Here is a 15,933-nt window from a genome sequence, read left to right as displayed (position 1 = left end):
TCTGTGTCCATGTTTTATACAGGCAGGTTATGACCCCTGATGCTGCAGCACAGAGGGAGCCTGGGGGCCCGGCTGCCAGGGCAAGGGTGGTGGGCGGGTCAGTGTAGATTGCCTGCAGATGTTGTTTTTGGGGGATCCTGTGGTTACTTAACAACAAGTGGAGCATAAATCTCCCAAGCTCTGTGTTGTATAAGAAACAGCAGATCTTTTGGTTAGATGGATCGCAGTGGCAAGACTGTGATGGTGTTGTATGTAGCGCCACATGGTTGTCATGTGACTTTATTCACAAACAGAGCACTTAAGAACCTAAAATTGTCCTCCGTTCTCTCATCTCTGGTCTTTGAGACTTTACTTTGCAGAAGCCGTCTGTTTACAGATTCCACTGTACAACAACAACATTTCATTGTTAAAATTTTATTCACAGCATGTCTTTTGTCCCGCCTTCCTTCTCTCAACCCAACCGGTCACGGCAGATGGCCCTGCCCCTCCCTGAGCCTGGTTCTACCGGAGGTTTCTTCCTGTTCAAAGGGAGTTTTTCCTTCCCACTGTTGCCAAGGTGTTTGCTCATAGAAGGTCATAGGATTGTTGGGTTTTTATCTGTATGTATTATTTTAGGGTCTATCTTACAATATAAAGCACCTTGAGGCGGCTGTTGTTGTGATTTGGTGCTGTATAAATAAAACTGAATTGAAATGGTGTATTGAATTAGAAAAATACCACTTAGGTGAAGGAAAGCAGCCTTACATGTATGTCTATACTGTGTGTGCAAAAGAACATATCTTGGTCTGAAATTACGCCGGTGTTCCTCACAGGATCACTCGAGGCCAAGGTAAAGCCATCCAGACTAAGTACCTGGTTAAATAACATCACAACTTTAGGGATTTTTGCATTAAAAAAAGACTGAAAACTCATTACATAAGAACCTTTTAGAAAATCTTTCTGGTATATCATGTGGTCACAAACTGTATTTTATTTGCTAAAATATCTTGGTCGTTTGAGGTTATAGCGCTTTTTAAATAGTTGCTGCTCCCTTTCCAGAAGGCGTCATCACACTGGTTACCAGCGCATGTTTGATTTGGCAGACTTTATATTGGATGCCCTTCTTGACCCAAACAAAAGCATGAAATAACAAAAAAAAGGAAATAAGGACGACATAATCAGTGCAACACATATTGATAAAAACTGCAGTTTCTCTTGTGGCCACTCAATACTGACTTCTAAAGTGAGTCACTCTCCATAGACTCCCTTGTTGAAATAGCCAACTTTAGAGCAAAAATTATCATGCTTACTGCTTGCTACGCAAATTATTTTCCACTCCTTGATCAATTTATTCCTTAATGAGAACTGTTTAGGTATAAATATTACTATATTAATAATTATTAAGTAATATTACTATTACTCACCTGTTTAAACTTTATTAGCCACGTGTTTGTCTGAGTAACAGATAGGACACTAACTGTCTGCTAGGATTAACCTCAGCTAACTGAGCTCACCGAACTGGACATGTAGGCCATGTTGATTGCTGTAAGAGCTACTAGTATGGTCTGACTACTGTTTAGATTCCTAAGCTGTTATCTGCACAGACAAGTTAGTACGATGGCCACGGCGCATAAAAGTCTAGAATTTTGTTGTGCATGCTACTGTACATAGCACTAATTAGCGGGTATGTCCAGCAATAGACCCATAGAGTTGGTTAGCATTTGCTAACCAAACGAGCTAGCGTTAGCAGATAGCTCATCACCTTCTCAACTGAATAAAAGGGGGAAAAGCACATGTTGTTCTTTTATATTGTATCTAGAACTGATGAAAACACTTGTTTTTATGAACTGTAATAAATTTACTACGGTGGGAACAGTGATGGCCCTCTCTCTAAAATAATGCTGCTCTGCTCAGAGATGCACAGACTGAGAATAAATATTAGCTTTCCCACAAACAAGGCACCCTGGCCTTTTGACATCATGTCAAATCAGAAAATTAAAAAATAAGCATGAGAAACAATCAAGGAAAACATTGGTATTTTTTTCCACACATTCTTTTTTATTTGTAAATCATAAAAATGAAATTTTTTTATATATAAAACATACACATCATTTGAGCCACATCTGTTATACAAACAAGAAATGTTGCAGTGAATGCTTTACTTTTTTCTGATTTTCTTGTTTCAGTGGAACACAGAAGTTGTAAACAATCAGCAATTTTTTCTCCTGTTAATACTGACAAGGAAAAAAACCCTAAATAAATAAGGAAAAAAACAGCTTCACTGGACAATGAAAAGAAATCTGGAGTGAGGCGGGACTGAGCATGGCGGGCCGGGCACAGACGCAGAGTTCGAAGCACAGAGAAGTGTTCAGACGAGGACTTTCAGACCCATCGCCGTCCCACAGCACGGTCCCCTCGTCACCTAAAGTACTAATCGCTCCTTATTATAAGACTTGGCCCCTTTTCTCAGTGAACCAAATGAAAACCCCGGGCATAGTGCTGAGTATTTACAGGGTGCGACTTTCTGTGCATCTGAGTTTATTCTCCGTGTCGTCTGAAATCATTATGTTGAAACATAATTCATATTTTCATAGATCTGATTTGTACATATTTATTCATACATCGTCCCAGCCCCTCGGAGGTATACTATGATGTGGAATAACAGTAAGAGGGGCTGCGAGGTCTGCTCAGTACAGTACAGTACATCTTCCAGAGACATCAATGTAATCTTGGGATTCGGTTTGAGAGACATTCAGCACCGGACTGAAGGACGTGGACTGGACTGCAGTGGATTTGGATGTCTTTGCGTAATGGGAATGGCTTCAGTTTCTTGGTTTTATCTCTTTAATATTCAAGTACGAGCAAACTGTACAACTGCATGCAACATACAAGCGGCCCTACAGTATGTGGAGCTAACACGCGTATCTAGATTTTTTTTGTTTGTTTGTTTGTTTACAAAAATGTGCATGCAGCTTGGAACGGGTTCCAAAGTCATGCTGCCCCTCCCCCCTCCGGGTGGGAGGAGCCTGCAGGCCGGACGGAGGATGAGCGTTGGCGTCCCGACGGATCGATCTGATTGGCCCACATTCACCGAGATGCACGAGGAAAAAACTGTGACAATATTTGTTGTTCTGTTTGCCTCCGAACGTCGAGACGAAACGATGAAGAGAACCGGTGACGGGAGGATTGCTGCTTTTTGTCCTTTTTTTTGTTTTTGATTTTTTTAGCTATGTATTATTATTTTTTTCTTCAAAACGTTAAACTTTTTGTTGTAAAAAAATCAAGCTCTTGTGCTTGTGTTTAAATTTAAAAAGAAAAAAATGTTGAACTAAAGATTGGATAAAAACCTTTAACATGCCGGGAGGGAGGGAATGTGCCTCCCAAAAAATGTGAAAAATTAGACGCCCCTGTCTCGCTCTCACATAGGTGAACAAAGATTTACGTTTTCTTTTTTTTACATTGACATTGTACCCTTGTGATATTTCAAAGTGACATAAATTTTACTTATTGGTCAACCTCCTGGGAGGCCTAATATACAACTATACAAAGACGACTGGCCTGCACGCTTGCCAGCAAAACAACGCTAATCTCACATGTAAAAATCTAACCTGTTCCCCGCCCTCTTCCTGCATTACACTTGCAGACATTTAATAGCTTCTTTTTTTTTTTAATCTCTTGTATTTTATTTTTACTCTCCATGCACACACCAGACTGACAACATTATCATGAGCATTTTTAAAAACATCTTGTGCCAGTAGTAACGAAGGGAAAGAAATGAACAACAAAGCAAACACGCTGAAACGGTGCGGCTTCAGAGCAGCCATGGTAAACATATTGAAAAGAGGATCTTTCCACAGAGAGGGGGGGACCAGTAATGCGGCTCCGAGGTCTAGGCACCAGAAGAAGGCCCTGTGCTTCCAGACTGAGCACCCCGTCCCCCACACACGGCGGGGACGGGAATACCAGCAGTCTGTTGGGGTTCTGGAGGAGGCCACTGCAGGGAGCGCAGCGCCGCCTGCAGGAGCGGAGGGTGATTACCTCTTGTCTCGAGTCCATACATTCCGATGCTTTACATACATTTCTTTGCTATTGTTGATTCGGTTAAAAGCCACCCTGCTTCGTTTGGATTCTCTGGTACTGTCTGGACAGCTGCTGCACGGCTTCTTCAGCACACACAGAGAAAACACAGAGACTTTTCCTCGAATGGACATGAAACACTGAAATGCGACGCTCCCTACGACAGACAAAATTAACCGCGGCAGGAGTGATTGTCAGATTTCAACAAAGCTTTCTCGTGTTTCTGATTGTTGTTGTTCTACATTTCTGCCGTTAGTATTTCATTTCTCTCCGAGTTTTAGTTTTAGTTTTTTCTCGGTGGTGTAGAGCTGTTTGTCCACTAAGATCGGACCCCGGGCGGTCCGGACGAGCTGTCGAGAGACGACTGAGAAGCTCGTCGCGTCAGGGAGGCGAGTGTCGGATCCACCAGAGAGGATGGTGGGAACAGCTTGTACCAACCGATGACTGTGCTTGATAAGTCCAGCTCCTCCAATAAGATTTGTGCAACTCCCATGAAGCTTTTATGGTCCATGCGGCCATAGTCTCCCCATACAATCACCTGAAGGAAAAAATAATTTCACGTTGTCATGTTGCTCTGCTCGATTTCCGTCAGCATGAAGTAGGAGGGGGGGAAGCATTTAACTTTGTGATGAAGGGAAATAAATCTCCTGCTCACCTGTAACACTTTCCCCTGCGGGCTCTCCTCAAATAGCAGTGCTTGCTGGTACAGTGGGTCAAGTGTTTTCCGTGCAATCTTGGTTTTCTTTTTGGCTACGTACGCTCCATTATTCAGCAGATAGACTTTGACATATGGAGCTGACGGCAGAAACAGAGCAATAAAAAAAGCCATTAGTGGGAACACTATCGGCTCTCAGGGCTGGTTGTACGAACGCAAAGAACAGGTGAGCTTGAGTCGAGTGTATATACTGGATTATAATAACATGTGTGTGAGTGATGGAGGGATTAGTTGGTCTGTGGCGGCTTCAGTCAGGTTGGGCGCTTACCAGGGAGAGATTTGGATCCTGGCTTCTGTACAAGTCCTCGTGCTCTGATCACCTCCACCTCCAGCTGACCCTTTTTCTCCATCATACCGATCTGGATATCACCTAAAAAACACAGCACAAAAAATAAGAAAACAAAGAGCTCAACACCAACATCTACTACCGACAGGAGCGCAGACTTAATGCATAGGTAACACTCTCAGCCTGGCACAATTAAATTGATCATCATCAACAATAACAATAAAAAAGAACAAGATTAAGTACAAATAATCATAAGAAACAATAAAAATATAAAATTAATAGTTATAAGAACATGAAAACAGTCTCTCTTTCTCCCTCCCTATGTCCTGATTGTCGTGTGCACTCATGTGCTGAACATTGCTGCATTGTCCTACTGGAGGACTTAAATGCTCACATGGGCAATGACAGAATGATCTAGAGGAGTGTGAATGGGAGGGACTGGCTGCACCGCAGTTTCTCCAAATTGAACACGATGTTCAAGCATGAGGGTGTCCAAAAGTCCACGTGGCACCAGGACACCCTGCGTCGCAGGTCAGTGATTCATTTTTGCACTTCACCACCTGTTGGTGAGTTGCATCAGGTGGCAATGGAAGATGTTGGACAGTGAGGGTGAACTTGGCAAAGGCCAGAGTGTCAAGCTCTTCAGCTCTCACTTTGAGCAAAACTTTAACAGCATTCTGTGGAAAGCGGACCCTAGTGTGGCGGTAATCCCTGAATCAGATGAACAGCAGAGGTTAAAGGAGCCATCAAGCAGTGGGAGGGATTCTATCAAGCATGGTGAGCAGAGGCAGCTGACAGGTACCAACAGGCCAAGTGGATTGCAGCTCTTGCAGTACCAAAAAACTCAGGTATGGGAGGAGCTCAGCGAGGCCATTGAGCAGGACTTTTAGTCGACCTTGAAGGAAGTCCGGCAAATCGTCAGGTGACTCGAGTGGCGTGGACAGCTCCCTGCAAACACTTTTTATAGCAGGGATGCAACGCTGCTGACCTCAACTCAGGACATAGTTTGGTGGTGTGAGGAATACATCAAGGATCTTCTCAGCCCCACTGACAGACCTTCTGCAGTGGACACAGTGAATGGGGCGAATGAGATTTTCCCTGAATTTCTCAAGGCTATGTGGCCTGAGGATCTCGTGCTTGATTTTCGTAGATGATGTAGCTCCGCTGGCTTTATCAAGCAGTGACCTCCAACTTGCACTGGAGCAGTCTGTGGCCCAGTGTGAAATGAACCACGACATGCTGGAAAGATCACATTTCTCGGCTGACTCGGGAACGTCTTCCCACCTGAAGAAGTGGAGGAGAGGCTGGGAAGATGGAAGACTGGGATTGTCTGCTTAGATTGATGCCTCACGACCAAGAGAAGAGGATGAATGGCACAATCAACATTTAAAATAAAATACCAGAAATATCCAAAATATGTCAGAGAAATTCATGCTAGAAATACTCAAGACACACAAAAATACAAAGTAAAGTAGCAAAAACATTACAATACTAATAATGATTTCTGACATTTTCTGGCATTTTCTGATTCATTGTTAAATGCAAAAAAACCTTTACAACATCTATCCATGCATGCACAAATAAAGCTTTAAAAAATACCCCAAATAATTCAAAAGAAGAGAGAAGAGGTTTTGTACCGATGGCAGGAGTAGCCAGTGTTTGTCTTCCCACTAACTGAGCTGGTCCGAGTCCATCCAGGAAGTCACTGAATTGACTGCTGGCACCTAGATTCACTCCAGAAAAGATCAAGCTACCACAGAAAACACAAAACAGCCCATTATTAACTCTAAAAATCACCAACCTATATACAAATGTGTCATCAGTCTTGCTGATGGCCCCACTCAGTCAGCACATGTGGTGGATTCACTTTGCTGCCTCCAGGAGAATTTCACTTGCACTCATTATTTATAACAAGAAAAAATATCTACGTGATTGTCCAAGCGACAGAAAACACCCGGTCTTAATTTGACTCTGTCTGAGTTTTGGTTTTATCGTCGCCTCACACTCTCCACGCTGACTCATTTTTAAACTGCGTGCTCGTTATATTAGACTGTGTTTACTCTCAGTCGGCCAACACATACAGAAATACCCGCAGGCGGGAATGGATGTCTCCCTCAGAACATGCTGACATGCAGTCATTACTGTCACTCTAACTCATTTCATTCAGGACGTCTTTGTGACACAGAGAGTGCAGATGACGAGTAGCAGAGGGACGGGTTTACTGACTTCCCCTCAGAGTTGCAGCTGTTCATGCTGCCGTTGTTGGACTCTCTGCTGGGCTGCCGGCTCATGTTCCTCGTCAGCTCCACGGCCATGCCGGTCTCCGTGCTCCTCTGGATCGACGCTCCTTTCTCCTTCTTACTCTTCCCCTCTGGAGGTAAACGAGAGCGAGAGGAAGAATCATCAAGCAGACAATATTTTGATAACAGACTCCAGTGAAGGAATGGCTCTTTTCTTTAAAACCGATACCACAGGAAAGTTGTTAGGCTGAAGCTATAGATACTTACAACAATTAGGAGTTATACATTCCCCTCCCACAATTAAAACATGAACAAAGCAGAGGATATTTTTATTTATATGGCACCACTGCACGTTTTATATTGTTCATGGTTTGCGTTTGCAGATGGCCCCGCCCCTCTCTGAGCTTGGTTCTGTTGGAGGTCTCTTCCTGTTAAAAGGGAGTTCTTCCTTCCCGCTGTTGCCACGTGTTGCTCATATGGGGACATTTGATCATATTTGTTTCTATAACTAATATTGCAGTGTCTTTGACCTACAATATATACAAATAAAACTGAATTAAGAAGCACATGGTTAGGATGGATGGATTTGTGTCATTTGGCTTTAGGTATCATCTGCATAGCAATGAAAATGTATCCAGTGCTCTGTAATACTATTGAGGGGAAACATGTATAATGTAAAAATAGTGGTCCAAACATTGAGATCTGTGGAACGCTCCTCGTTTAAATCAACAAAACTAAATTTATGAGATATGTAGGATTCAAACAAAAACACCAGTGGTGCGTCTGAGTTTGTAATTTCGGATCAGTTGTGTGTGCTGTACTGAGGACGAGCAGGACAAGCACAGAGAGGAGTCCACTGTCAACGGCCATAAAACGATGATTTGTAACCTTCACTAGCTGTTTTAATGCTCCTCTAGATCATCATCCAGCTGCTTGACAACTACTCCTTTTCAAACAAATAATGGAATGATATTTTGTAATGATTGTGAAGGCACATGTTTGAAATGTTTGAAATAAAAATGAACTGAACTGAACTGAACTCTTTGGAGAATCTTTGAAATAAAAAGAAGGTTAGAAATTGGCCTATAATTAGCCAGATGGAGACAGATGGATCAAATAAGAGCTTTTTAGGTAATGGTTTAATTATAGTGCTCCTTAAAAACACAACACAACAAATGCACATCAAAATGACGTGAGAAAAGTTTGGAGACATTATCTTAATGTTTTTAAGTATAGATCGCATCCAAATATCCGGAGACTCAGACTCAGTTCACACTTTACACGAACATTTTAAGCCTTGAAGGAAATGTGCAGTCGTGCACTGCTCTTGCCTTTGTAAAGAAAACTGTAACTTGTTCTTGAAAGGTGCTACTGTTTTTAAATAAAGATATTATTATTCTTGGTAGTCCCTTATCATGAGTGATTACTCAAATGACCCCACAAAGTGATTCATCTAGAAGGTGGAAAATCCCAGAGTATCAGGATTCACACAAAGATTTTGCTGTTGTGGTTTTGGAGTTTGGTCTAACTTAGAATAATGTTTCTGCATTTTCAGAGGACAGAGTTCACTCAGTGGCCTAAACAGTAAACCATTCATATGTTAGACAAAGCTGAATATCACAAGATAGCCCACAGATCCAGTTCAGGACTGTTTGATCTCGCTGTCTGAACCACGGTCAAAGTTGCGCCCATGTTCTGTAGAATCTGTTCACCAGCAGTAAACAGGAAATTGTTGGGCAGAAAAACAGCCAAAAAACCCCACTGTGTGGCATCTCGGACAGGGGCGCGTCTGCCTTCTGACTCATGATGTTGAAAAACAACATTTCTGAGCCTCCCTTTATCCTGTGTCTAAAACCTCACAGTAAATAGTTTAGAAAATACAAGTGAGCCTCTCTTACCTGCATTCGGCATCATCCATCATGACCAAGAGAGACTTTTTTACATTAGGCTGATGTTCGTCCTTTCTCTACTTCCTCTCTCCCCTCTCTACATCAGTGGCAGTGGGCGAGCGACCCCCTGAAGGCCTAATATTCTCTAATAGCTTTTTATGCCCTCTACAATGAAGAGAAGTACAGCATTTGGCTTTCATCGTACATGCCCCGGTGGTGGAAGTGGATGCTGGGCTCGGACGAGCCACACTCTGTTGTGTGACCGCGAGCCGAGCTGTGGTTGTTTGTCTTTATGACGAGCGCTGGGCCAGCGACAGCAGCAGAAGTTTGTCTTTTACAGAACAAAAGGACACTTTCAATTTGCGGTGCTTGGGTACAGTCTGTACCTCGGGACAAAATGCAATGAATATTTCTGTATGGATGTGGTTGTTATTAGCTTAGCTGTAGCTTAAGGGTTCAAACCTGCATTCTCTAAGTCGAAGTGATCGCACACAGTAGTTTAACGGTGCAGCTGCTGTTTTAACCATATTTTCTTTAGAGAAAACCAACAAGAGAAATCACCTAGACTCCTGGGTTTGGTTAAATTAGATAATGTAATCAAGGTTTGCACTTTGCATGTCCTTTTGTAGGCAAAAATGAAGAATCTGGAAAAGTATAGAGTCATATGACTAAAACTTTTGGGGATCCCCAGACCTCTGCCTCCCTGCCCCCCAGCTCTTTTGGAAGGACACCGAGGCGTTTCCACCCACTAAGAGAATCCACACAGCACCGAAGCCCTGTGGCCCCTCCTGCAGGCAGCAGGCCCACAAGAGAGCGGGCCTGTGTAGCTCTTTTGGGAAGAGCCCAATAAATAATGACATAGAAGTCACAATCCAGCATGCACAGCATTCAGTTTGTCAGTGAGCAGCTCAACGTTAAAATCTCACAGCATAACTGCCCCCACAGGGACTTGTATTTAGAAGAACAAACTACTTTTCTTCACATTTAGCAGCTCAAAGAAAGAAGTAGGGGTGCAACGATACACAAAATTCACGGTTCGGTTCGATACTTTGGTGTCACGGTTTGATATTTTTTCGATACAAAAAAAATGTTCATGCATTTTTAATTTGTCATTTATTAAAATTATAAATATATATTTTAACTCAAAAGTACAGTTTTTAAATTTAACGCTAACCCTTGTGCGTGTTTTTTATTTTGACAGCAAATGCGCACCTGCGGACCACTTATGTGCAGCCCTGGTTATTTAGCTCGTCATATTGCAGCCACAGAAATTCTTTTGTCCATGAAACCATAAAGCTGCACTTTCTTTTTGCCTTATAGTCTGATTTGTCATAACTTCTCCGTTTTGTGGTAAGCTTTTCTTTGGCTGTCACTTCTTCACCCTGACCTGTCTTATTTGGCTCAGCAGAACTGAAATGCTTTTACACGCTCACTCACATAAGCTCAGCGATTCTCTGCGCGATCAACCTCTCACATGTTTAAGCTGCGGGAGATTTCACTTGTCATGTTTGCATAGTAAGCTAACGATTAATAAGACGATGTCAGAGGAATTGGTGCACAAATTATCATCACTCACAGATCAGTGCTGTCGCTCTCTATACACAGTTCGCACAATTGCAAAGTGAAAGCAAAAAAACAAGCGCAAATTCAAACGCGATTTCAATATGTCACATATTGACAGTGGCTCACCGATGCCAATGACATAATTACCCAGCTACATTTCCGAAAGAATGCAAAAGCATTGACATATATTTTTCCTACAATAGCCCGATGGGCAGGGCAGAGATAGATTTTGGTAGCCCGACTGAAAAAATCGCTAGCCCCAGGATGTCAGGCTAGCGATATTGCGAGCCCTGTATCTGATTGAGGAATCACTCATCTTTGGAAAAGAGAGTTTATTACAGAGAAATGGCTCTTTCCAAAATAAAAGCTATACTATCTGCTTCTTCTGGGCTATATTCTCAGCAGCATAAGGAGAATCATGTGCTAACAGCTGTCTAAATGACTCGGCTAAAGTTTGTAGCATGCTTGTTGTTTTTGTCTTTGCACTAGGATGATGTCGGCGTAAATGTGCAGTCATATTTGTTGTGTTCCCACTAGTGCTTTCAGGTTAATCTCGTTGAAATGACCTTAACGCCACAACACGGCAAATCTCCGTTAACGAGCTACCACCGATCGCCCCGTGCATGGGGCTAGACGGCCAACACGTTAACGAGCTAACTGCGCTAACACACTAGTTCCCACCCATGTAATTGAGCATTGCATGGCACATCCAACATACTGTTTTACTTTAGTCCATGACTCGCTTACCTTCAGGGTCATACGTCACATGAAAACCAAAATAATTCCAAACGCCAGATCTGAATGAGGGTGGGGGAGGTGCCCTGCGCTCTTCCTTCTGACTATGCTGTCTGTGTGGAGCACTCAGTGGATCTGCGCTCGACAGTGCAGCCTAGGCGGAGTAGTCGAACACGGATTCACTGAGCGCTCAACACAGACAGCATCGTCAGAAGGAAAGTTGATAAAATAAATTACAAATGTTGTATTGTTCGATACATATGCGTACCGAACCGAAAGCACTGTATCGAACGGTTCAATATCGATACGAATATCGTTGCACCCCTAGAAAGAAGGTATGAAGGAATCTGAGTAGTTTGCTTCTCATGCATCTATTATGCATGAGAAGCATGACAGTGCCGACCTGAGGACAATAAAATAAATTCACTTGAGAAAAATGAACCGTGTGATTCTTCCAAGGTGAGCACGGGTTTTTTAACTGGACTCAAATAATCTTGACAAAGATTTTAATGTTGCAAAGTTTGTGTCTGTCCTTCATATACAACCCACTGAACCAGCACAAGAAGGAAAATATTAAAGGAAACACTGAAAGACTTCAGCTTCTGCAACAAGTCGATTCTTTGTTGTCCTCGTTGAACCACTGACTGTGTGTTTGTGTCACTGTCCTGGAGTTTTGTGTTTTAGAATCACTAAAAATCCTCTGTTTTGGTTTTAGTTGTGACTTTTATTGTTTAGAATTATTGGTGTATTGCTTTCAGGTTTTTGAGCTCTTATTACCTCTGTAATGTGGTTTCTGTTAGTGTTTGAATTGTTTCTGTTCTTAACGTATGTGCTAAAGTTGGTCTAACCACCCCGGTGTCCTTTGGCATCTTAAGTCTCCGTTTCCTGTTTTATTTTGGTAGCTGGTTGCTACTTGTGTTTTGTATTTAATTTTACTTGCCTTGTTGTTTTAATTACTTTCAGCTCTGTCCAGTTTGCTTGGTTACCTCTGGAGTGAGTATTTACTCTTTTGGTACTCTACACCTATAAAATTAAAGGCGTCTTTTCAGTTTCTTTGAGTCTGTCTGCGTTTGGGTTTTGTCTCCACGCTTTTTGATTGCTTGCATCAAATTCACTAATTCCTTAGTTTAAGTCAAATTAAAGGCAAGAAGTTTGTCACTTGACAAATGCAGGCAAAGCACCAATGTGCTCTGACTTTCAGCCCAGTGTCATCAGAAAACTTGACCAGAAATCTGCCCCACTGAGAATTCGTGCAGCTGTCTGTGCACATGATAAAAAGCAGAGGAGAACGACTTAGCCTTGTGGGGAGCCAGAGTTTGAGATAATAGGATTGGGCATGCAGGCATTTCCAAAAGCCCACTGAACTCTGTCAGTTAAAAAAATGAAAAGCAACAATAAATGTGATCGGGTAATGTCGGGACTGCATCTCATTGAACGTGGAAGAAAAATCTGCAAATAAACCTCCCATGTAAGATTTTGGTTTTCAAGATTCTTATATGCGCTGTCTAGAATGAAGAGCTTTGCCCACTAGACAAGCAAACCGCAGTGAATCTAGTTTATCACCAATTAAGCACACGTCATGTTTTCAAAGATTTTCACGACAAAGGATGTAAGTGCAGCTGGTCTGAACTGGTTACTTCGGATTTTGGAACAGGCATTACAGTTGATGTTTTCCATATACTGGATATGTTGCCACCCTCTGCACACCTCTGAGAAAGTGCAGAAAGGATCTCAGTGAGCTGATTAGCACAGTAATGCAGTGTGTGTCCACAGAACCAGCGGGCTTTCTCATATTAACCCTCTTCAATCAGGTTGGGACTTCTTGCATTATTAAAATATCATTCTGAGGCGTGAGAGACTTCCTCGCTCATTAACATTCCTCAAGAAGTCAGATCTTGCAGATTACATCATGCATTTAATTAAACTTTACATATTGTACCTTTAATGGAAAAAAGAATGCAGGTTAGCAGAGGATGGAATCAGATTAGAGAAAGCTTTTGGAAAGTGACATACAGCAGATGGATGTTATGGATGTTAGGTATCTCCACCCTCTTTTCTAAATATTGTCATGTCTGCTTCCAAAAAACTAACATGGTCCAAAATCTTTAGTTTTAAGTTTTTTTTTTAAATACAGTCCTATGAAATTCCAGCAAATCCCTGAAACCGCCGACTCACCGGGGCCGCTGATCTGCGACGTGCTGCGGCTGCGACGGTTGCCAACGATGGCCACCACCCGCGCGCTGAGGCTGGAGCGTCTCTTCTTGCTGCCGCTGCCCACCGTGCCCAGCGCCGTGTCTGATTGGCTGCCGTCTGTGCGCTCCTGGGTGTAGATCTCTCCGCTCACGCTGGAACTCTTCAGCATGCTGCGGCCCATGGACGCTCGCATCTGCCGACTGGAGAGAGAAGGCGAAGCGTGACTTTGTGACCTGGTGTGTTTGATAGATGTTGTTATTAAGCTCTCTTTTACTTCGAGTGTACTGTACCTTTACTGTGGCACAACAACAAAAACAGCATGACTGATGGGAGGTGGGGATGACGAACATTGCTGAGGGAGCGTGTTTAATAAAAGAGCATCAAATAAAAGTCTGGAGTCCCAAAGAAAAGAAATGCAGTATAATCATCAACGTGTCACATGAGTCAAAACTCAAGCTTTACAAGCCAAACTTGACATCCTACAGTTTTAATGTCATTAAACATGTCGTTTAGCCTCATGTCTGCTCTGTTGACCAATCTGAGCACATTAAAATTAAGTTTTAAGACTAAAACTTAATTTCCAATTATAGTTTCAGTTAATTGTTTTTTTCTCCTGTCTAGTTTTTATTTGTCACATTTTTCCTTGTAAGTTAACTATAATAGGCTTTTAAGTGACATCTACATTCCTAATCATTTGACTCATATAAAGGAACTATATGTTTGGCCCTTTATGTTTTCTTCCCTATTTAGACACTTCTGAAATAATCGAAGCCAAATCATAAGTGGTTGGTAACAGAGCTGTGCTGTGAAACCCTCAAAAAAAGAGAATAAAAATGAAGTAGAATGTTCCAGCAGTTTATAGCTGAGCATATTATCTATTAAAGTTCAGTCTTCTTAAACAAGCCACTACACACGGACAGAACGTGTCCAGCAATCGATGCTGTCGCCTAGGGATTCGGAGGAGCTGTCGCATGTCCATCAGCTCAGAGGGGGCCAAAGTACTGCAAGAGAGTCCAGCTACGCTGCCCCTATCACCCAAACTCTCCGCTCCCTGTGGGTCCCTGACAGCTACAGCCCAGTGACCAAGAGGAGAAAGCGGGAGGGTGGTTTGAGGCCTCTCCACCTCTCCCTGCAGGGGAGTTAGAGAAGGGCGTGTAGAACAGGGGTAGGGTGGAAGGGGAGGATCCAGGTCTTGAGGGTGGAGGGGGTCCAGGCAGTCACAGCACAGGATGCATGCAAGGAGGGATCTGAGACATGCGAGGAGGATTACACAAACACAAACACATATAAACAGGCACAGGGGAAAAAAATCAGTCTAATCACATTTGCTGTTTTTGGCTAAAAGGCTTGTGATTTGTGTGTTTTTTCCAGCTCATTTTTAAAATGTCAGCAGGAAAATTTATGCATTTGTCTGTTTGTGTGGTTTTATTCTGAAATGTCAGCGTGTCTGACCACAAACGTCTATGCAAACAAATGCAGTAGAAGGCAGGACTCACAAAAGCTTAAATGAGCAGCAGCTCATCAATTATTAGGAATTAGGAAGGAGAACTACATCAAACATGTGGGGGAATTAAAGAGGAAGGATAGGTTAAAGGACAGCTGTAACAGAAAAAGATGTAAAGACTGTCTAATCTCCTCTGTATGCACTCAGTCACTTCCACAAGCCATCATCAAAGCGGCCTGGAGGAGACGTGAAAATATCCACTGAATGCTTGCATTAATATCCAGCTCTGAGTGAAAACTGACCCGCGGCCTGCAGTCGATGTGCATCAACTCGTTACTAATTCCTGCCCACCCTCTGTCTAAAAACACATTACAGGCTTTCTGACACTGACCAGCTTTTATAAATGTAGTCTGACTCCACTGTCTGCTTTTAAAATCCAACTCTGTGTTTGAACTGAATAAAATGCTGCTCAGTCCATTACACGCGTTCTTTGTTTCCAGCATGCAAACAACGGGATATGAAAATCTGAAAGCCTCACTGTAATACTAGACCTCTCTTGTTTTCGAACACTGAGGGACTCCCAACGGAAGGCTAAACAATGTCAAAATGGCTCCTGCATTACCCGGTAATGCATAACCAGTACACCGACTGTGCAGCATTACCACAATTAAGCCAAAAACCAGAGTTCCTCTACCAGCTACACAAGGCCTGATTTGAAAGTGAGTCGCTCCCCACGGACTGTTAAAATGTGCGACTGTGTGCAAAGAACTTGTGGTCTCTGCAATTAGATGGAGTCAGTCTGCTACCAGTTT

At 42.7% G+C, this 15,933-nt stretch overlaps 1 protein-coding gene across 22 annotated transcripts in view; it reads right to left on the bottom strand.

Moving 5' to 3' along the window:
* Positions 1-2,016: 2,016 nt before the first annotated feature.
* The window catches only part of rims1b (regulating synaptic membrane exocytosis 1b), an 84,305-nt gene continuing 70,388 nt past the window's right edge, over positions 2,017-15,933 (bottom strand). For all 22 annotated transcript variants that reach the window (XM_085278068.1, XM_085278081.1, XM_085278078.1 and 19 more), the window contains 6 exons: positions 13,660-13,877; positions 7,284-7,428; positions 6,695-6,807; positions 5,040-5,141; positions 4,712-4,851; positions 2,017-4,594 (listed from right to left, as the gene is read on the bottom strand). In XM_085278068.1, coding sequence (XP_085134194.1) covers positions 4,376-4,594; positions 4,712-4,851; positions 5,040-5,141; positions 6,695-6,807; positions 7,284-7,428; positions 13,660-13,877 — 937 coding nt within the window. In that variant the 3' untranslated portion in view covers positions 2,017-4,375. The remainder of the gene's footprint in view (positions 4,595-4,711; positions 4,852-5,039; positions 5,142-6,694; positions 6,808-7,283; positions 7,429-13,659; positions 13,878-15,933) is intronic.

This window comes from Mchenga conophoros, linkage group LG6 (genome assembly GCF_057382185.1).
Source record: "Mchenga conophoros isolate Kocher_MC1m ecotype Shallow Benthic linkage group LG6, M_conophoros_male_GT1.1, whole genome shotgun sequence".
NCBI lineage: Eukaryota > Metazoa > Chordata > Actinopteri > Cichliformes > Cichlidae > Mchenga > Mchenga conophoros.
Note: the sequence above shows the minus strand (reverse complement) of the source record. Positions and strands in the feature narration are given on the sequence as shown.